General features: G+C 49.5%; 9 protein-coding genes across 9 annotated transcripts; 5 read left to right on the top strand and 4 right to left on the bottom strand.

Moving 5' to 3' along the window:
• Positions 1–5,651: 5,651 nt before the first annotated feature.
• On the top strand, positions 5,652–6,080 carry PHATRDRAFT_6433 (predicted protein; the record flags this gene model as incomplete). Its single annotated transcript, XM_002183908.1, has 1 exon — positions 5,652–6,080. A coding segment is annotated over one exon (429 nt), but the record flags the coding sequence as incomplete, so codon positions are not given.
• A 164-nt stretch (positions 6,081–6,244) lies between these two features.
• Positions 6,245–6,599, bottom strand: PHATRDRAFT_30160 (predicted protein). The gene has a single exon (XM_002183794.1). The coding sequence runs from the start codon at positions 6,579–6,581 to the stop codon at positions 6,267–6,269; it is 315 nt and encodes a 104-aa protein (XP_002183830.1). The 5' UTR covers positions 6,582–6,599; the 3' UTR covers positions 6,245–6,266.
• Positions 6,600–7,245: 646 nt separating this feature from the next.
• PHATRDRAFT_49194 (predicted protein) lies at positions 7,246–8,286 on the top strand (the record flags this gene model as incomplete). Its single annotated transcript, XM_002183907.1, has 2 exons — positions 7,246–7,546; positions 7,678–8,286. 2 exons carry the CDS (start codon positions 7,246–7,248, stop codon positions 7,842–7,844), a joined length of 468 nt encoding a protein of 155 aa, XP_002183943.1. The 3' UTR covers positions 7,845–8,286.
• A 1,026-nt stretch (positions 8,287–9,312) lies between these two features.
• On the top strand, positions 9,313–10,630 carry PHATRDRAFT_55013 (n-methyl transferase; the record flags this gene model as incomplete). The annotated part of the gene is made up of 1 exon (XM_002183906.1): positions 9,313–10,630. The coding sequence occupies exon 1, from the start codon at positions 9,434–9,436 to the stop codon at positions 10,628–10,630; it is 1,197 nt and encodes a 398-aa protein (XP_002183942.1). The 5' UTR covers positions 9,313–9,433.
• A 148-nt stretch (positions 10,631–10,778) lies between these two features.
• PHATRDRAFT_15844 (predicted protein) lies at positions 10,779–11,141 on the bottom strand (the record flags this gene model as incomplete). The annotated part of the gene is made up of 1 exon (XM_002183793.1): positions 10,779–11,141. The coding sequence occupies one exon, from the start codon at positions 11,139–11,141 to the stop codon at positions 10,779–10,781; it is 363 nt and encodes a 120-aa protein (XP_002183829.1).
• A 2,279-nt stretch (positions 11,142–13,420) lies between these two features.
• PHATRDRAFT_2527 (predicted protein) lies at positions 13,421–14,536 on the top strand (the record flags this gene model as incomplete). Its single annotated transcript, XM_002183905.1, has 2 exons — positions 13,421–13,691; positions 13,809–14,536. Coding segments are annotated over 2 exons (999 nt in total), but the record flags the coding sequence as incomplete, so codon positions are not given.
• A 530-nt stretch (positions 14,537–15,066) lies between these two features.
• Positions 15,067–16,268, bottom strand: PHATRDRAFT_49190 (predicted protein; the record flags this gene model as incomplete). Its single annotated transcript, XM_002183792.1, has 1 exon — positions 15,067–16,268. Exon 1 carries the CDS (start codon positions 16,237–16,239, stop codon positions 15,067–15,069), a length of 1,173 nt encoding a protein of 390 aa, XP_002183828.1. The 5' UTR covers positions 16,240–16,268.
• A 921-nt stretch (positions 16,269–17,189) lies between these two features.
• PHATRDRAFT_49189 (predicted protein) lies at positions 17,190–17,932 on the top strand. Its single transcript, XM_002183904.1, has one exon. The coding sequence runs from the start codon at positions 17,204–17,206 to the stop codon at positions 17,762–17,764; it is 561 nt and encodes a 186-aa protein (XP_002183940.1). The 5' UTR covers positions 17,190–17,203; the 3' UTR covers positions 17,765–17,932.
• Positions 17,933–18,105: 173 nt separating this feature from the next.
• PHATRDRAFT_49188 (predicted protein) lies at positions 18,106–19,294 on the bottom strand (the record flags this gene model as incomplete). The annotated part of the gene is made up of 1 exon (XM_002183791.1): positions 18,106–19,294. The coding sequence occupies exon 1, from the start codon at positions 19,225–19,227 to the stop codon at positions 18,106–18,108; it is 1,122 nt and encodes a 373-aa protein (XP_002183827.1). The 5' UTR covers positions 19,228–19,294.
• Positions 19,295–19,868: the final 574 nt, after the last annotated feature.

Genomic DNA, 19,868 nt, shown 5'->3' with positions numbered 1-19,868 from the left:
AATACCTCCCTGCAGTTCGTACACGCCTTGCGGTTTCACGATCGGGCTGCCGCTGTCTTTATTGTCGTTGGCGGTATTGACGGTGGACATTTCGTTCAACAGGGCCGTGGCGCGTTCACATCGAATTCCTCCAGTACAGTACATGAGTACCTTTTTGCCGTGCAAGCGTTGTTGCGTGTCGCGGTCGGCCAACCAAGCGCTCCATTCGCTGGAATTGCGCATTTGCGGATCCAGCAGGGTGGCTCCGTCGGGTGGAGGGTTCATCCGTCCCAGCGCCGTCTCGTAGGCGTTGCGGACATCGATAACGACGGAATCCGGATCTTGCAACAGCTCGTGGTAGGCGTCGGCGTCCAGGTGCTGTCCGGCAAAGCGGGACAGGCAAGGAGCCTTGTGCACGTGGTCGAGTCCGTAGGCGACGAGTTCGGTGGTTTTGCGGATGGACAATGATTTGAAGAGTTGTCTCCGCGGCACGTGGTCGGTGAATTTGAAATCGGTCTCTTGAAAGAGATCGTCCCAATCGCGGAGTGCTCGACAAAAGTCGCGCAGGGATTGGGGACTGGCACAGGAAAGTGTGCAATTCACTCCTTCCGGAGCGACTCGGCCCCGGCCTCGGACGTTGTGGAGACTGGCGAGACGCAAGACTTCTTTTAGAGCCTTTTTGTGCTCCGATTCTGTCCACGGGGGTTCCCGGTACTGGTAGAAGAGTACCAGACTCCCTTCGGCGCCGGTGACTGCGGTCCCCGCGGACGAGGGCGGCGGTGCCGGAGGAAGGGGACACCGAGCAACGGATCGAGCGTGTTCGCGACGGACTCTTTGCTCTGCGGCGATACCCGCAGTCGATCCCCCGGATGCGGAGACTGGCATGGGCACTTGCATTCCTCGTTGTAGCGGTAGTGCTCGTGGTTGACGCTCTTTTTTTTCTCGCGATCGAGAGGCGCTGAAAACCTGAAAGGACTTGTTGATCCGATTGACTGTTAAAACAGCTCCTTAAGCACTCTTACTGTTTCAACGTGTGTACAAGATTGGGTTCTTCATCGTGGAGTAGATTTATGACATACCTCTTCCTTCAACGAAGAATGCGTACCAAATTCGTCCCGGACTACGAATGGGTTTGCAGTTCATGTTATGTTACTGTTTACTGGAATGCAATTGATCGATGAGAAAAACGTGAGGATACGAATGCAGGATTGACTGTGAGGATACCCCAATCCGGAATCAGGAATGCCAAGATTGTAGCAGTTTGCAGCAACTCTAGGCGACACAAAAAGCATGATTCCAGTTTACAGTTACTGTTATATAGTTTGATACTCCTGCCATTTCGCTACCCATCATCATTTCGAAACTAGAGAGACGAACGACGAACGTTGACCGCTCACTTACATGTACTTGATCTCACTATAGACGCACACTGTCACCGATAGCATGCACATCTAGCAAAACTAGAATGCATTGGTGTGTTCGCAATCCTCCGGCAGACACGTCTTTGGTATTTCCACGGTGAAAATACCGGGACCGCCCCGGACCAGTGGCACCGAATGGGACAACCAGGCGGCTTTGGCAATAGGCGTACAAAACCTTCCCACGGCGTCCCCGGGAGCCAATACGTGTCGTTCCAGAGTCGTGGGCACGACCGAGTGCGTATCCCGACGATAGGTGGCACCGACCGTCACCACACCCACCACGTGGCCTTTGCCGAATCCCTCCGGCAAGCGACAGAGTCGATCAATCTCGGTATGATCGTTGTTGTCCCTATGCTCCATCAGAATCTTTCGAAAGCTTGTTTGGTCCGGCCAATCCCGTCGTCCGCAGTGAAGCAAAACCTGTGTGCCGGGAGCCAGTTTGGCAAACATGTTGTTGTTCCGACTTTCCACCGTTTTCACGCCATTCAACAAGAGTGACGCGAACGGTTGGCTCATGGAAAAGCATGGCATGGAAAGCATGTCGTCCGAAACATTGTTGGATGCAATCGGAGTACGGCTATCGACCCCCATCGCCTCCGTCTGGGTGACACCATTCATCGAAAGAAGAACAGCCGACGCGCGTCCTTGGCCGTCCACCGCCGATTCGAAGACCACCGTGTCACCTTTCTGTACTACTGAGCCAGCCGGAATTTTGGATTCGTGAAAAAAGTATTCGTGGCTGGATTCGCCGTCGCGGACAAAGCCGAACCGTTTCGGCGCGGAATAAAACTTGACGGTCCCGGTCAAGACGCGACCCGTGTGGACGTTGCTTTTTGAATGTTGTGGATCCACGGACGTAACCAAATTCAAAGACTCCGCGTTCAGAACGTCGCCCATCCAGTGGCCGTCGGCGTGCGCCGATTTGCGTTGCTGGAATGCGAGTACGGACGCGACAAAGTGATCAATGGTGATGCCGTGCGGGGTGTGGCAACACAAGACACCCATGCTGCTGACTTCTCCAAGGTTGAGACGAGCGTCGTCATCGAAGAAGAGCATATTGTGGTAGGCGACGTTACTGCAAGAAGCCCGGAGGCTTTCGAAATGCTTGCGCTTGCTGCCGGTGTAAATCTCGACGAACGCAAACAGTTCTCGCAGAGGACGCCCTTGAACAACGAATCCGTCGAGTAGCTGGTAGGCCCACGATGACTTGCTCGTGCGTGACGCCAAGGCGAGTTGCACGTTGCTAGCGGGTACTCTCAGTTCTCGTTGTGCGAGATATGCGAGAATCAAGGCGGCATCGGGGAACAGACGAATATCCTTGTTCGGCACGGGAGCCTGTCTTTGTCGTATCTGGTAAAGATCAGGAGTCCAAAGCGTATTGTCGAGATCAAATACGATGAGTTTGGGAAAGCGTTCAACAGCGTCGAGATCACGCAATGAAAAGGTGGCACGGGGGCTGGTATCCTCACCGTCCACCACAACCGATCGTACCCGTCGACGAAGCCTTCGGCTTACCGAGGCCGAACGTGTAACGTAACTACTACAAATTTTGACGAAGACAGAGACCGTAAGAATGAGACAGAAGAGTACGCCGCGCATCGTCCAGCGTCCCGAGGCTGCTCTCCTCGCCACTAGTCGTATCAGGATCGATTGGCAGGTTGCTGGGATACCGACAGTCAGTTGATGGTTTGACTGTGATGTGCACGGATTCGTTTGACCCTGAGGTTTTCCAATCCTTGTGTCACGGAACTTTACCTATTCCCGGGTGCATCTCACGGGTCAACTTTATGTCACATACGACTCACGCTCAACCTTCGTGACTTTTGCTTCGGTGTGTATAGCCGTTGGCAAAACGGTACTCAATCTGTTAAACGCATAGGTTGCCCCTAACAAAAATCGTACCCTTTCCGCTCTCCCGTTCGCCCAACACGAATGGCCATGGCGATTTCTCTCGCCGCCAAAGAAAGCGACAACAACTGACAAGAGATCGTGGAACGGCAAAGCCTGTGTAGTGCTTACGATATTTTTCTCGTATCCGCAAAGGAGTATCTGTTTTTGGTCTAGAGAGGGTTCCGTGGAGAAAGGGGAAAGATTGGGTTTTCACGCGGTTCTTTGGAAGAGTTTTTTGACTATATTATCGCATCACTTGCACCTTACCTTTTTCTTGGTCTCATTAGTACGAAACCATGGACGACGCGCCCTCAACGACTGGGAAAAGTATATTCCCCTCACCTCATGGGTAAGTTCACCAAACATGACAGATCGCATATTCTGTTCGTTGGAGTCTTGTGGTTCCAAAAAGCCGAAAGAGGTTTGACAGAACTCGGCATTGTCTCGCTGTTCCCTCGTACCGCTTCCGCAACCCACACATTTTCTCACTTGTTGCACCTCTACTAGACACAATCCTAGCCACAGCCATTTCTCGGTGGACAAAGAGAATCACCAAGGCTCACAGACTCCCACCATGCGAGTTTCTCGCCACGGCACGACTTTGGCATCCGGTGCTTCCACCCGCACCGCTCTCCATCCGACGTCACCTTCGCAAGTCCTACGACAGCATTTGGAGGTATCCAGTCAGCACAAAAAGGGTCTGTTGCAGTCGGGTCCGGGGCGGCTTCCCAAATCTCCGCATCCGATTGCTGGAAACGGCACTGGTCGCGTCGGGGTTGACGGAACCAACAAAACTCCGTCCAAAGAACTCTTGCGATCTACAGCAGCCTCACGGCGATGCCGCGTGGATGGAACGAGAGAAGCAGTCACTTCACCAGTCACCAGCCAGTTGCGGTCGCCGACTGGGGAAGATGACGAAAGTATGAGTTTACGCGAGTTGCATCAAGCCCTTCTGGTTCGCAGTCCCAGGCCTGGCAATGATCGTGCCGGAGGCTGTACTAACCCCGTGGCGTGGACACTCGAAGACCACTGGCACCGTGGGAATTCGGAACAAGAACCAACGCACGAAAGTGATCACCCTCATCGCAGTGGTGTCTCCCCGGTCCCTGTACAGGACGAGCCACCAGAGGCCGTCCTTCGACCACAAGCAAAACGTCTGTGTACTCCGACTTGGAATCCCCGAGGACAATCGCGTCCCTAGCCGACCAAGGCTCTTGCAGTCCTTCGCTCGCTCCGTAGCCCCAACATGGGTTCAGCCATGTTTGCATTTGTTTCTACAAACAATGTTGTCTTTCATAATTATTTAGTACTCTAGTCTGTACTCAATTTCGTTCTTTGCTAGTCTCTAGCACATCTCGACTATTGCAGGAACCAGAGCTTCTGCTTACAGTGAATTCTAGGAAAGAATACGACTTCAATTGCGGCAGTAAAGTTGGTTGGCAATAACGTGACATAAACACAAGAAAATGTAGTCTGCTCTAGCGAATCGAGTTTAACAATATACCGGGGTATCGACCAATGCATTGTCGACTGTGAATGATGGGCTATTTCGGGGCATACCTACCATATATGAGTGAGTGATGCGAAATGTTGAATCGTAAATTGATATTGATTCACTAATATGACGATATAGGACTCGAGTGACTTTTTGAATATCATCGAGTCGCACAAGATTCCATTCCCGCTACCGGACACCGTATCGTGGTGTGGCGTGGACCGTTGCGTTTTGATTTGACTCGCAAATGTTGCATTCCCCGGTCGCTACACAGCCCTCTCGAATTCCGTGGGGCCGATTGTTCCGGGACAAAAGTCCCAGTCGTTCTTCGCTTTCTCCCAGATTGTAAAGCTTTTCTTTTGGTAACGACAGAGACACACACTCGAAAAGCCTAGTGCGACCTTTCTTGTACCTACAAGTACTTTCGGCTTGCTGCAGCTTCAACAATTTTTCTAGTTACTGTACCGACTGCCAAAGCATTTTGTCCTCCCACAACATCTTCGTTGTGGTGCTCAGGCTGCCGTTTCCATTTTCTGATTCAATACATTGACATTTACAACGCCACCCGACCATGAGTTCCTGGTTCAAACGTGAGACACCGAAAGAAGCGGCAATGAAGGCCAAACGGGAAGCCAAGCGCGAAGTACGGGTAAGTGCTGGATACTGACACGACACGACCGCCACTGCTTCCGTGCGTGCGACGAGACCATTGATGCCTCTGCATGGGGTAGCGTATATGGAGTCTGTTTTCGAAAATCGCTTCTTCCAACGGGTATTTTTCTTTTCTGACGATCCCAATTTTCGTATGCTTCTCGCAGAGCAACCAACGGGACTTGGAGCGTGAAGTCCGTGAACTCGATCGTCAGGAAAAAACGCTAATGATGGAAATTAAGCAACGTGCGAAACAGGCGTCGGGCAGCAACGACTCGACCCTGAAAACATTGGCTAAGCAGCTCGTACAGGTGCGACAACAACGAGTAAAACTGCATTCCGCGAAGGCTCAACTGGGTGCGATGGGTATGCATGCCACCGTGACGGCCTCGCAAATTGCCGCCGTTTCCGCAATTGGATCCGTTACGGACAGTATGAAGGTTGCGAATCAACAAATGAATATCAAGGAGACGACTAAGATTATGGCACAATTTCAGAAAGAAACAGAGTCGCTGAAGGTCAAGGAGGAAATGATGGATGATGTGTTGATGGATGCGTTTGATTCCGAAGGTATAGAGGAAGAGGCCGATCAAGTGACGAATCAAGTACTGGCAGAGTTGGGCATAGAGCTGGATAGTCAAATGGTTGGATTAAATGCACCAATGAGCAAACCGCAAGGCGAACAACTGTCTTCGGAAGAGCAAGCTGCCTTGGAGGATGTCTTGCCTGACTTGAAGGCACGGTTGAACGCTTTATGAGGTTCAAAGAAATCGAATCTAAACCCAATAATAGCGTTATCTTGTTTTCAAGAAAAAGGATGTTTCTAGTTCCTATTTACGCTGGAAACGGGGCGGCGGGGTTCGAATGCGACGATTTTCACGAGAGCGACCACGGACAATGCGCTGATGGACGGCTGCTTCCACACAGTAGTACATTTTCAGGTACAACTTGGGCAGCTGGTATTCTTGGTACGCACTGGCTTCTTTGATATCTCGAAGTGAGCTCGCGTCGACAATATTGCGCACAATAAAGCGCTTGATGGCCTTGTCTTTCGGGATGGCCTTGCCGGTGGACACGCACCGCACGCGCTTGACGTGGCCTCGGCCGTGCTTGTTTCTTCCGTGGTTGCGTCGTTTGACAGTCATTCTGGCAAATTGTAATCTGTTTGCAGCAAAAGCAAAAAGAGTCAGCTAAAGAATCACATGCGCATACATACTGATGAATAATGGCCGTCCTGGTACATCATCCGTTGGTGTACAGCAACAGCTCGTGGTATCGGTCAGCGAAGCACCGGGCCGCAGGACAAAAAGGCTCTTCGTGGAGCTCTCACTTTTCTTGACTCAACTACCTACAGCGAAGGTTCTCCTTATTTTCTAACAGCGGTAGCCAAAAAGTCTTTCTAACGGTAGCCAAAAAGGCTTTCTAACGCAATCAGACTCCTGACACACATACCTCTTCTTGATCGCAATAGTCCTGTTGGGGGTGGGAGCTGCACTATTTGCTACGAGTTGTTCATGTTCTAGTAGGGCGGTAAGTTGAGGAACTTTCCATGAGTGATTCAAAATTATGCCAGGACTCATCTTCTCGGTAGGAAGTTTTGCGTTTCACATCAGCAATTGGCTGGAGGGCTCTGTTGGAAAAGGGAGGTACGCGTGTTGGAATTGGTCAGCGAGTAGTTCGAGGTGTATATGGAGAACATATATTTAGTAGCTTATATGTCACGGAGACATGTACGGCCGGTTGTGACTATTTAATATTTCTCTAACACATGAACATTTTTGGGATCGATTTCCGTTACCTTCGGCTGGAATGGAAGCGCCGGCGTCGGTGCGGAACCACTTTTTCGTTTTTTCTTGCAGTGTTCACAAAGTTAGACGTTGTCGCTTCGTCTCGAGCGACGGAGCAACAACGGCGAGTATTACGCCCTTTTCCGAGCGTCACTATTTACCTTTCACGGAAATGAAGGCTGACAAGCGACCTTCCGGAAATGGGAGTTCAATCGTGAGCAACCTAAAGAGTATCTTTCTCCTCACCTGCATTGCCAGCTTTTCACTCCAGCTCTTTGGTTCCGTCATTTCGTGGAATAGCTCACGCGCTCTCGGCAGTAACGGTACGTCCAGACGGGGTCTCGGCCCTGCTAATGTATTAGACTCCTCCCCGCGAATTCGTGGACTAGTTCCGATCGATGTCGCAACATCGGCCCAGCATATGTCCGCACCTGCTGATGAAACCACTTCCCAGCTTCCCGTACATCGCCAACTTGGAGCACCACCGCACAGTCGCCGTCTCCGTATCCTATTTGGCATTCTGACTGCAGATTTCCGGAACGATCACACTTACCGCAAGCGTCATCGCGAACTCTTCAAGCTCTGGAACGATTCTCGAGTTTGCTCCCTTCCAGAATTTAAAGCCAAGCCAATTGAAGAACGCTACGAGTGTGAAATCATTTACACATTTGTCATTGGAGCCAATCCCCACGCCTCTCCGGAACTCGTGGATAATTCACGTCCAATGGAAGTTGCCCGCCCAGTGACCGGTGTTTGCCCAGATCTGAACGAACCAGACATGACCCTCCTCAATATTCGTGAAAACATGAATGAAGGCAAGTCGCAAACCTGGCTGAAATATGCCGCCGAGATTGCGGAGGAGTACGACTTGGATTATGTGACAAAGTGCGACGCCGACTCTTTGTTACATTTGCATGAGTTTTTCCAGTTCGCCTACAACAACTTGCCGCCCGCGCCATACAATAAACACATGTACGTTGGTGCCCTCCGAGACAAGGCCTACTGGCCGACACATACGACCGAAGAGGAACGGATACGTTTCGAGTCTTTTTTCGGTAACACCTACGAAGGGGTTCACCTGTATGTGGCTGGTCAAATGTACATAATGAGCACAGATTTGGCTAAATTTGTCGGAAAGGAAGCCTTGACCAGCAAATGTTCCTACTGCGAAGGTCATGAAGATCACGATATCTCCGCCATGGCCTTTCATAGCACAACACCTGTCAAATTGACCGTCATTGGCCGCTCGCATCGCTTTTGGGAACACCCGGTTAAAGGCGAACCTCGATGGAAGCGAATTTGGGCTCGCGAAAAGGCACGCACGGATGGAGTTCCATTTGAAGGGCGGAAATTCAGCAAAGACTCGACTTTCGAAAAAGTGTACCGCGGACAAATAGCGCGGTAGCTGTACGGATGGATCGGAATTTCTTGTCTACCACCAACACGGGGAGTTCATGTGTGCTGTGGGTTGGCCCCAGAGCATCAGCACGTTGGGGTCGTCCATGTTTCAACCTTTCGTTTGCAATGCAGCGACGGCCTGTAACGTCCATTTGGTGTAGACGGTCTCTTAAGTTGGGCTCGCGGAACAAAGAAAGAGTGCAAGTAGAAGCCATAACAATTTATATCTTAAAAGATCTCCAAGGGTTTAGTATGAGAGGGCTGCAAAAGAATTAAAAGTCTTTCTTGGCACGTGTGGTTCCTCCTTGTCAACTTGTGGAGCAGTAGTTGTCATTTGTGATATTCCTGACTGGCACTTCATTGGTCTCGTCTACTAGAACCGGATTTGCTTCTCCTGTCAAACTGGTCAAAAGTGAGCAATGTGAAGATGACAGTAGAGCGCAACTACTTAAGTAACCGCCGCATGTTTGAAAACTAGGCAAGCTACTTGAATGAATAGAGTACTCGATAGTCACAGTCAAACCTAATTCCAACAAAAATAGTCGTCACTCATAGTCCTGGTAGCTTGCCTCATAAAACTCTCAAATTTGAATTTATCCTCATGTCACACGCGTTACATTTTCGCATGGCGGAAGCGGCGAAGACTATCGTCATCGACAAGGCGTTGACGCGACTACCTATAAAAGCAAAACATCACCTTCCTTGGATTGACATTGAATTCAAAGTCACCATCAAACACAAGCATCGGCTGTCTCACATACTTGTTTGTAACACTAATCCTTTGCTTGCATATTGATTTGTTTGCTCTGACAATGGTCTCCACTGGTCTCGCTGTCGTTGTTCACTTCTCGACTCTGGTCTTGGCCTCAGCCTATTCCAACAATCAAGCCACTCACCATTACCGCCAGGATTGGCGATCGACACGGTTGGCTTCTGTCCAACACGCATCGTCGACCGTGGACACTACCTCCCCAGTACTACCAGGCGTTGCAACCTTTGAAAGCTGGTTTCAGAAACTTTCCGGAGCAACTTGCTGTACCTCAGTAGTTCATTCCACATTCGGAAGAGGAGCTTTGCGCGGTTTGGCATGGAAAAGTACGACCAGCCCTGGTACGCCTGTACCGATAGCAAAAACCCTTTTAGCCACGATTCCGAGCTCAGCCGTGCTGAAGTCTGATTACAACGTGGATACATGGGATGCCGATCTGGCTTGTCGCTTGTGGCACGAAGTAAGGAAAGGATCGGACAGTCGCGTGGCCGGATACGTGAGCCTCTTGACACAAGGGGACAACGTGCCAGCCATTTCCGGATCGGAAGTACCGGCAAGTACGGCGCTTAACGCAGTGAGGCACTGGACCGTAGCGCAACGAGAGCATCTCCAAACGTGCAATGCGGGGCAGCGGGTTCTAGACTTGTCACAATCACAAGAAGCAAAATGGAAGGAAAAGTATAGTAAACTAGGCGACTCTAGCGTCGATAGCAGCGTGCCGACATGGGAGCAGTTTCGGTGGTGTATGGAAGTTGTGCATAGCCGAGCCTTTTGCGGCGTTTCGACGAGCGGTACCGTGAGCCTGCTGCCGTCCATTGTGGCTCCCCTTGTGGCTTCCTATGCCGGGTACCTCTACACATCATCCCAAGTCAACGCATCGTACGGTGTCTTGGCACTATTGGCCACCATTGCTATTGCACCAACGTTCGTTGGAATTTTGCGTCCATCATCCAGGGCGGCTGTGTTGCTACCCTTGATCGACTCCGCCAACCACTTCGAGTCCGCTGACTCCACTATTGACTTTAACGTATTGGCCAATGCCTTCGAATTGAGCATCGGACCGAATTGTATAAAAGAGGAAGCCGATGGTCAGCAGCAGCTGTACATTTCGTACGGTCGCAAAAGTGATACCGAACTTTTGCTAAACTACGGATTTCTTCCGGATGTACCTTGTGACAACATCGATAACGACATGTTGCGACGGCAAATGGCGGACGCCTTCGTCAAACGAAATAATTAGGCATTCAAAAACAAATTGCTCTCTCGTCCTAGCCACCTTAAACGGAACGTACCAGCTTTTTACATTGTTATGTGAAATAGTTGACTACTGCTTTAACAAAAAGAGAGAAAATCTGAACGGCCGGGGTGCCGGTAGGAAGGAAGATCGATTATTTTACGTACTCCCAGTTGTTCACCATAATTTTGGACACGCATTGCAAGGCGTGACGCTGGAGTTCCACATTTTCGTGTTCAATCAACGGCATGACGACATCCTTGGCTCCTAGACGTTTGGCAATTGCTCGGCCGTTGGGATAGTGGCGTACGAACTCACCAATATCGTAGCAAGCAACGGCGGCGACTTCTTCGTCGTGGTTGCTGAGCAAAGCGATCAAAACCTTGAGCAGGTGGAAATCGCCATCGCTACCTTCTATCATTCGAGCATTCTCCTTGAAAAACGCTTCCGTATGGGTTGATCCCCACTGTAAGTGACCGGATTCAACTTCGTTCTTGTAGACTTCCCAGCGGGTCATCTCCTTGTAATTTTCGTGCAAAAGCTTGTGTAACAAGTCAACGTCCGCTACAAGATCGGGGTCAGTAAATTGTCGGTCACGCAAGTGATCAATTGCCTTCATGAGACCACACGCAATCATTTCGGAAAGAAAAAACTTGCCGGTAATCGCGGTTTCTCCCGCGGCCTGGATATCTCCCTCGCACGTGGCCAGGTTGCGGAGACTCGACAAAGCGACCCGGACAACCTTTTCGCGCGGAGCAACAGAGACAAGATCAACCAACGCCGAGACAGCGACGCTGTCTTTGGAAAAATCTTGACGAATTGGGTAGGAACTTGCGAGCTCGTAGGTTAAGATCCACATGCAGAAAGCAATTTCGTACAACTGCTGAACCGATGCTTGGCCAAACTTCTGGTTTTCCGCACCGGTCGCGTTCTTGGCTCTGCTACCTCCACGAAGCTGCCGGGACATGTACTTAATGCCACCGGATTTACAAAAGAGCATCCGCGTTTCGGGTGCGTCCATAAGAGTTTTGAGCGCGGGCGTGCAGATGGCGACCAGAGTTCCGGACGAGTTCTTGAGTTGACTAACAATCCAAGCCGTAATTGCTTCCAAAGGTTCAATCGCCGAGGCGTACTGCACCGGGCGGGTTTTAAGTGGATTTCCTTCCTTATCTATGCTCTTTTCAACACTGCGCTGACTCGGACAAGCGGTAATCAGAATCTTGGCGAGACAGAGAGAGGCAACCTTCTGAGCGAAGACATCGCCTTTGCCGTCCTTGTTCAAAACACGCAACAAGGCCTTCCACTGATCCACCAAAATTCCTTCCTTTCCTACGTAAAAGACACTGGAAATAGTAACACCTTTGACACTCTTACTGCCATTGGCAAGAGTGTTGAGAATCTCCAAAACCTTGGTGAGAGCGTAGTGCGCCACCACACCGAGCGGATCTTCTCCCAGCGCTTTCATAGCTTCCTCTTTACTATCTTCCGGAGCCTCCGTCATATTCGACACGTATCCACTGCCGGCCCCGGCAGCGGTTGCTTCTGCCAAAAGCTTGAGTAAGACGCGTGCGTACATACTGGCGTCTCGCGAATCTGCCAAGGTATAGTCCATGGGGTTCGTTTCCGCCATTCGCAACAAGGCGGTTTCCTGCGCCGTCAGCTTGAGACTACCCAACGAATCCCATTGAATGTTGGTGAAGGCCGGAGAAACCGGGGATTTCAAAGTAAGGCTCATGGTGGAGTTTTGGGAAACAACCTGTTGGATCAGATCGAAACACAACGAGGCAGATTTCCGGACGAACCAAACTTCGACTAGCGACGACGGAGTCTGAAGATCTCTCGAGATTGGTTGCCCCCGAGATTGGCTAGCTACCGTTCTGTGAAAAACAGGAAGCAGGAAGAATTGAGAACGAGTCCTCACTTTAATAAGCTAAATAAATCGAACTGTGTTAAGTAAGCACTACGCGACAGTTTCAGCGAAGCAGCCCAGAACTGTTTGACTCATGTAAGAATGGACAGAAAACCTACCTTCATCCAAAAAAAGAGCTAACTGTAAGATATTGACAACGTTTAAAATTTGGTATTCCGCCCATTCCTCAACTTACTTCGGATGGAAGAGCCAATTCATGTCAGTCACTTACGATGGTCTTGTAGGCGTCGCGCAGAGAAAAGAGATGTCGAGGTAGTAGCCGATTGCTTACTTTGGCACTCTTTTTCGCCCCTAATACTTACCCTACCCCTATCATTCCGGCATTGATTGCCAGCGTCCGTTGCGAAATTCGAGACCGGGTACAATTTATTTACAGTTAGTGTGACCGTAAAGAAAGGCTGCGAAAACTATAACGGAAGACCACCGTCGTTTTCCCAGTGCTGACCGGGAAAACGCTCACCGATTGGTAGAGTCCGGAAAGCATCGAACCGGGTCCAGCCGTTCCAAACAAACCCGTGTCGAGCATGGGGGAATCAATTACGGCACTCACTCCGAGTGCTACCGCGAATGTACCGAATCGTGGTTCGGTCCGAACGACATCGGCCCCGGCACGGGTGACTGCCATGCAACGGGCGATGAGCAACGCATCGAGCAATAGCAACCATGTGCCCCATCACCAGCAAGTCTCGCTACTCGTTGATTGCACGTACGGTGGTGCGGTACCGGAAGAAGTCTGTCCACGAGAGCACGATGCATTGGCGTCCGAGCTTCCCGCCGATTTGAAAATGCCAATTCCAGAGCTCAATGCGGATGACGATGAAGATGATACTGAGATAGAGGTCCCGGATTACCGCACGCAAGACCATGTTATTAATCTCGTGCAACTTCGAAAACTATCCTCTCTCGGTATACCGGACGAAGGAAGTCATCGAGGTGTCGTTTGGAGAGTATTGCTCGGTTATCTGCCGCTGGAGCTGTCCCAATGGGAGGGACTTCTGCAGGAGAAGCGACAGCTATACCACTCATACTGTGCCGATTATTTCGTGCAAACACACGATGTCCGCACGGGCGATGCCTTGCGTTGTCGCAAGCGACAACGGAGACGGGGTCGTGTAGTATCGGTCCCATCCTATGCCCGTACCATCGTCCCGCCCTCTCCCGATCCACCCGAAGCAGTGTTTTTACCAGACTCACTTCTAGTCCAATGGAAACAGCAAGGTAAGGATTTGCACGTATTGGAAAGTCTGACCAAAGGTTGGAACGCGTTGAAGGTATCGGAACCAAATTTAAAAAGTAACGATCTCGACAAGCCGGACTGGAAGGACTTTATCGAGAGTGCCACTCTTCTAGATGAAATCCACAAAGATGTCGTTCGTACGCATCCCGATCTGTCTTTCTTTTTGGATCCCGATCAGAATATCGGAGATCGTCGTTACGCCGCCTTGGAGCGTATCCTTTTCGTCTGGGCCAAGTACAACCAGGGTGTCCGCTACGTGCAAGGAATGAATGAATTGGTGTCGGCCATGTACTATGTGTTGGCAAATGACACGAATGAGATTTGGTCAGCAGCGGCAGAAGCCGACACGTACTGGATTATGAATACTCTTTTTATGGAAATGCAGGATGTCTTTGTTGCAGACTTGGACGACGCCGATACTGGTATTCAGGGACGCATGGCCAACTTACACGCACTGTTGACTCGACATGACCCCGAAGTTCAGGAGCATTTACAGGAATTGGGAATTGATGCGAGCTTTTACGCAATTCGGTGGTGGACCACCTTGCTGAGTCGAGAGTTTTTGTTGCCCGATACAATCCGTCTTTGGGATAGTATGTTTGCGTCGACACGTAAGGACAACTTTTTGCGGTATGTTTGTGTAACCATGGTTATGCTTATCCGCGACGATCTCCTCAAGGGAGATTTTTCGGCTTGTTTACGACTCTTACAATCCTATCCACCATGTCATATGGACAATTTACTTGAATCCAGTAAATCGCTGTGGATTTACGAATCCCAGATAACTTTGGCATGTCACAAGGCTGGGATTGGCTTGCACCAGGCACTAAATACAATTTACCCACCTCCTGGCATCATCATGGGTTTCGGCCTGCGGAATGGTGTGGCACCCAAGTCAAGGACTGAACAATTGGAAGAAGCCGGTGAAAAGGCGGCAGCAAAGGTAGAAGAGATCACCACTGCCATGGCGGCGTCCGCGCATGGTTGGTTGGGCCGAGCCAATCGATTGTATCGAAAGTACAGTGATCGCTATGCTAATAACAGCAGTCAAAGACGCTCACAATCGGTAGACGATGGAGCCGATTCGGATTCTAGCCGCCCTGTTTCCAAAAGTGATTCTAGCGATGCCTTGGTCAGCTGTAAATTATCAGATGAACCAACCCTTCCACCTCAATCCGAAGATGAAGACGTATACTTGAGTGCTATTTTAAACGCGTAATTGGCATACAGAATAACCAATGAAGTTAGATCTGGCATAGGTGTTTCATTTTTGGACTATTGCCCTTGGGGTTTCCACGGACCCATTTTTGAGAACCACTCTTGATTCTGAGTCGTTGCAATGGGCTCGCCGCATTCTCGTGTAAATGGATTTTTGGACTCGTCCAAGGCCGACGGCATGCCACGGTTCCAGCAAAGAAAGACGCCATTGATTGTAATACACCCACATCCTTTTAAAGGTGCCGCCATTTCCAACCAATCCCACACGTAAGCAACCGGCTTAGCTTGGAAGTTATGTTGATGACGACCGTAGTTATTGACGAATATTTGGCGTGATAGCCGTGGGTTTTCAAGTTCCCAGAGAAAGGGAGGAGGTCCGGCACCTGGCGGGACGAAAGCACCACGGTAACGAGCCGAGAGGGAAGTAATATCCTGTACTCGGGATGACGACCCAGCCGCGACCTTCGGAGAAAAATTAATGAGATAAAAAAAGCCCCACATATCTTGCTCGCGACGCCATTCTTCCAATAGACCCACAAATCCTTTGAATCCGATCAGTTCTGGGCGATAGAGCTTGTATGATGCAGGTTGATCCGCGTACATGCTTTCGTAAAATTGGAAAAGCGATACGGCATCGTTTACCTCCGTCACGTCTCTACTGGGACTAAGCGTCGAATCCATGAAGAAGGAGCATCTTTTCGCAATCCACATATGTATTTCTGCGAAGATTACTCGAGCTTTTGTACCAAAGATTTCTTGGAAAAAATTAACACGGTGACGCCAGGAATAATGTAGCGGTGTTGCTTCGGGGAAGATGCTTTTTGACATTTCGTTCCCTTCCAAAAGCTCCATGGTGTGCAAGGCAATACGAGTTGCCAAAACGCCATCAATTATCATTTCAGCGGTATCGCCGAGCGAAGTCACAATTCGAACAAACATTTTGGGATGTTTATCATCGTAGACAAACTCAAATCGAGCCGCGGGTCCTCCATTGGCAACATGAAATGTAGGATCGAAAGGTTCGTGCTGGACACTCGATATCGACGGGTTACTCCTGCTATACGCGGTAGCCCGGACACTCGTAGCCGCTACTTTCCCAGTTGCGGTGGCGGCCTTTTGAACGGCGACATCGTGCTCTGATTCAGAAGGACTTACGACGAGCTCAGGGATATCAAACTCGTACACCAGGCATAGGCGATTCGATGGGAGCTTCGTGAAAACTTTTGTCATGGCGAGTTCGTTGGAACAAACTGCAAATCACGTCCTCTCGTAAAATTATAAAATCAACATCGGGTTCACAGTCAAGCTTGTCCTTGTTTGGTTTTCCTTCATGCTTAATCCGTCGGGCTTATACATCAACATAAAACCTTGAAATACTCCGTCGATCTAATTCTTCACATGTTCTTAGGAGACCACCAGTCCAAAGCTCCCAAAGATGCAAGTCGTGTTCGCTAACAGTGTATATATATACACATGAAAATCCATATATATAGTTCCCTCCCCGTAGTAAGCATAGAACATGACTTGAAAATCGATACTTCACCAGCACTCCAAGTTGTTTGTTGTCGCCTGACAGAGAAAAAAACACCAGTACACCGAATAGAGCTCCATGACAGATTTTGTCCGAAATCCTTGGTATGAAGCAATGAAAAGCCACAACGTGAGTTTCTCCACAGATCCTTTACCAGTACACTACTTTACATTATATTCGCCTGACCCACAGAAAAAAAAACAGACAAACCAAACCGACCAGAGTTCCATGACAATGATTTCGTCCGAAATCCTTGGGTTGAAGCGATAAAAGGCCACAACGTGAACTTTTTCATAGATTCTTCACCGTAACTCTATTTTATATTCGCTTGAAAAAAAACACAGTTACACCACAGCGACCCATGACAGATGTTTGTCTGCAATCCTTGGTTTGCAGCGATCCTAAAGTCACAAACCAAAGCTTGTCGCAAAATTTGTCATTTTTCATGTCACATCACTAAGCAAAGGCGAGAATAGAAAGGGCTGACAGACACCCTGATTTTCTTCACTATCAGTTGGTGCTCTGGAGCCGCTCTCGCAGTTTTCGACACGCACTCCATCGATGGTGGGAGGGCGTGTGAAGGTGAAAGTAATTACGTTTTTCGCTACGTTCTCGAGCTCCGGCATATCTCCGTTTCTCTTTCCATCTTCAATTTCTCGTACGATGGCTTCTTTCCTATTTAAAAGTGCTGGAGTTGCTCTCGGTGCAACTTACGTTGAGAAATTGTACGGCCCAAAGGATCCGGAAAATTTGTTTGGTGCAACGACTGTTTTGCTTATCGGAACCGGTCTTTGGTCTGTACTGCACGGAATGAAGGTCGGCAAAGCTCGCTCCAAATACATGGAACTCGCCACGAAAGACGGCGAAGAGGACGTGGAACATCGCTATGCATTGCCGAACCTGTACGTGCAAGGGATCTCAAAACATGCCCGGGCGTTTAACGCTATTCAGCGATCGCACCAGCACATATTCGAAACCTTTCCCCAGCTCGCGCTCTCAGCAATGGTGGGCGCCCTCAATTTTCCCATTACGGCCGCCTTATCTACATTGGTGTATGTAGCTGGACGTGTAGCCTTTTCCAACGGCTACGCCAACTCGGAAGGCGATGTCAGCAAGCGTTATTCTTCCAAGCTCGCGCCCTATATGTGGTATGGTCTCCTCGTTAATTTTGCGGTTGGTATCGTGTCAAGCATCAAAATTATTGCGTCAAAGAAGATTTCTTGATAGCTTTTCTATGAATCAGGAAATTGTGAATCTTCCGTAGGGGATACGATCAACGAAGACTTCAGGACTTTCGATGTACAAGCGGAAACATTATATTAGCTGGCTCTGGTAGCTACCGTGCAAACATGTTGTTTCAACATTTAATTTATGACTCTTTATTTATCTATGATCTATTTATTTGCATGTTTTTGTAAGTTCTATTGCATTCTAAAGGATTGGGACCAGTGGGGTCGGCACGCATGAAATAGGTATGGGCAGAGAAGTTGCTGACCAAGTAGAGGTACTGGGTGGAGGCCAAGAGCTCGACGAGTTCCAATATTCGTGTGTTGTCTAAAAGCGTCTCACAAAGACTGGCATTGCGCGGCAAGCTTGTCTTGCATCGTCTGAAATAATAGGTTGCGGATTGTTTGGGCCAGATCTTGATCAAATGCCATCAGGCGATTCAGGTTTGAAATCTTTACGCGCATCAAGGTAGCGCCGGATGGACCTGCTTCCACCGTGGTGCGCAGATATGCTTTCTTAGATGAAGACTTCTTCAACTTGTTGTTGTTCCGTTTAGAGGCATCCATTAACCGCAAAAGGCGGGTTTCGCCAAATAAACCTAGACCTGCGTCGTCGCTGCAACCGGCGATGAAGCCACTGGACTTGGGGCGCTCCACCGTGTAGAGAAGATTCCCATTGCTCTCAACAGTGGCATCCCCGCAATACAACCAGTAAAAATATTGGTCTTCTTTGGCGTCTTCGTCAGAAGTAATGATTTCGCCTGGTCCCACTTCAATCCAGTCCAGGGCGAAAGCCGACATGGCCTTGTACTGAGACCATGTCATTCCTGCCGGTTCGAAAAGCGAGTTGTAAGATTTGCCATCCCGTAAGCTGATCTTGGAAGCAAAAGTGGCCAAAGCCATGGGGAGCGCTGCTTTCAACAAACCGCACCATGCAACGCAGAGCATAAACAGCTGAAAGACGAGCTCTTCCGGATGCATGGAATGATCCGGAAGATAGTCCGCACCCATGGCGAACAGCCGACCAATGACCATGAAACACCGAATCAGAATCTTTGTTGGACCGAAAAATGTAGTCAGATCCAAAGCCACGTGGGCCATATCATTTAGAACTTCCGCTTCCACAGAGGGGTCGATGGCGGGGAGAACTGCAATGAAGGCAGCAAATGCCGTCGATGGGGCTTCTAGACTTCCAGCTAGAGGTACGGTTGAGGCTAGAAATACTGGCAATGCCATTGTTGATGTAGCGAGTGGTGACGTGAAGCGTTCAACAGCTTTGGAAGAGCGCGTAGACTCTAAGCAAAGTCTGGATGGACGTCGATCGAACGGTAGACCGTTCTCGAGTCTTCCAAAGGGAGACCGCTGTACTTGATTGGCAAAGCCTTCCACAAGGGACACCGAAACTAGCAGTGAAGCTAACACCAGCTTAGGTCTGTATCCGAAAGTGGATTTTTGACTCATTGTGGCGATACAGGTGTGAAATGTACAGTTAGCAAGAAGAACGTCCGCAATATTCGAGGAACTCAAGGATGATGCGGTGGATGCTGACTGTGAGATATGAAGGAACCGGCTACCATTTCCAAAACAAATCGTGATGGCTCGTCGATTGTCGACATCACGCGGACCGACCGCCCGTCTGGAAAAAGTGGAGTTGCACGAACGAAATGACCTTCCGTTGATTCATCCTTGAAACTCGCCGACTAACCCGTAAGGGTTGTTGATATGGACTTTGAGTCAATGTATAGGTAAGTTTTTCATCCTTGAAACTCGCCGACTAACCCGTAAGGGTTGTTGATATGGACTTTGAGTCAATGTATAGGTAAGTTTTTCATATCTACGAAATTTCGCTTACTTAAGCGCGGCCCCTATCACAGTCAATTCGCAACTTCCAAATGGCGGGCCTGGTCGAGTTCATCACTGACCTTTGGGAAAGATCGACGACACTCTTTGTCAATATACGACACAGATGCGGATACGAATGAGCTGTTCCAGTTCGAATGTGCGGGGGTGTGCACAGACGTGACTTGAGCCTCCTTGGCGAATATATAGCCATAAATAACTAACTGTAAGATACTGGGAAATGACCCAGGTGTTCGCCTCCC

Source organism: Phaeodactylum tricornutum, chromosome 21 (assembly GCF_000150955.2).
Source record: "Phaeodactylum tricornutum CCAP 1055/1 chromosome 21, whole genome shotgun sequence".
In the NCBI taxonomy this organism is placed as follows: Eukaryota; Bacillariophyta; class Bacillariophyceae; order Surirellales; family Neidiaceae; genus Phaeodactylum; species Phaeodactylum tricornutum.
This window is presented reverse-complemented; position numbering and strand designations above follow the sequence as displayed.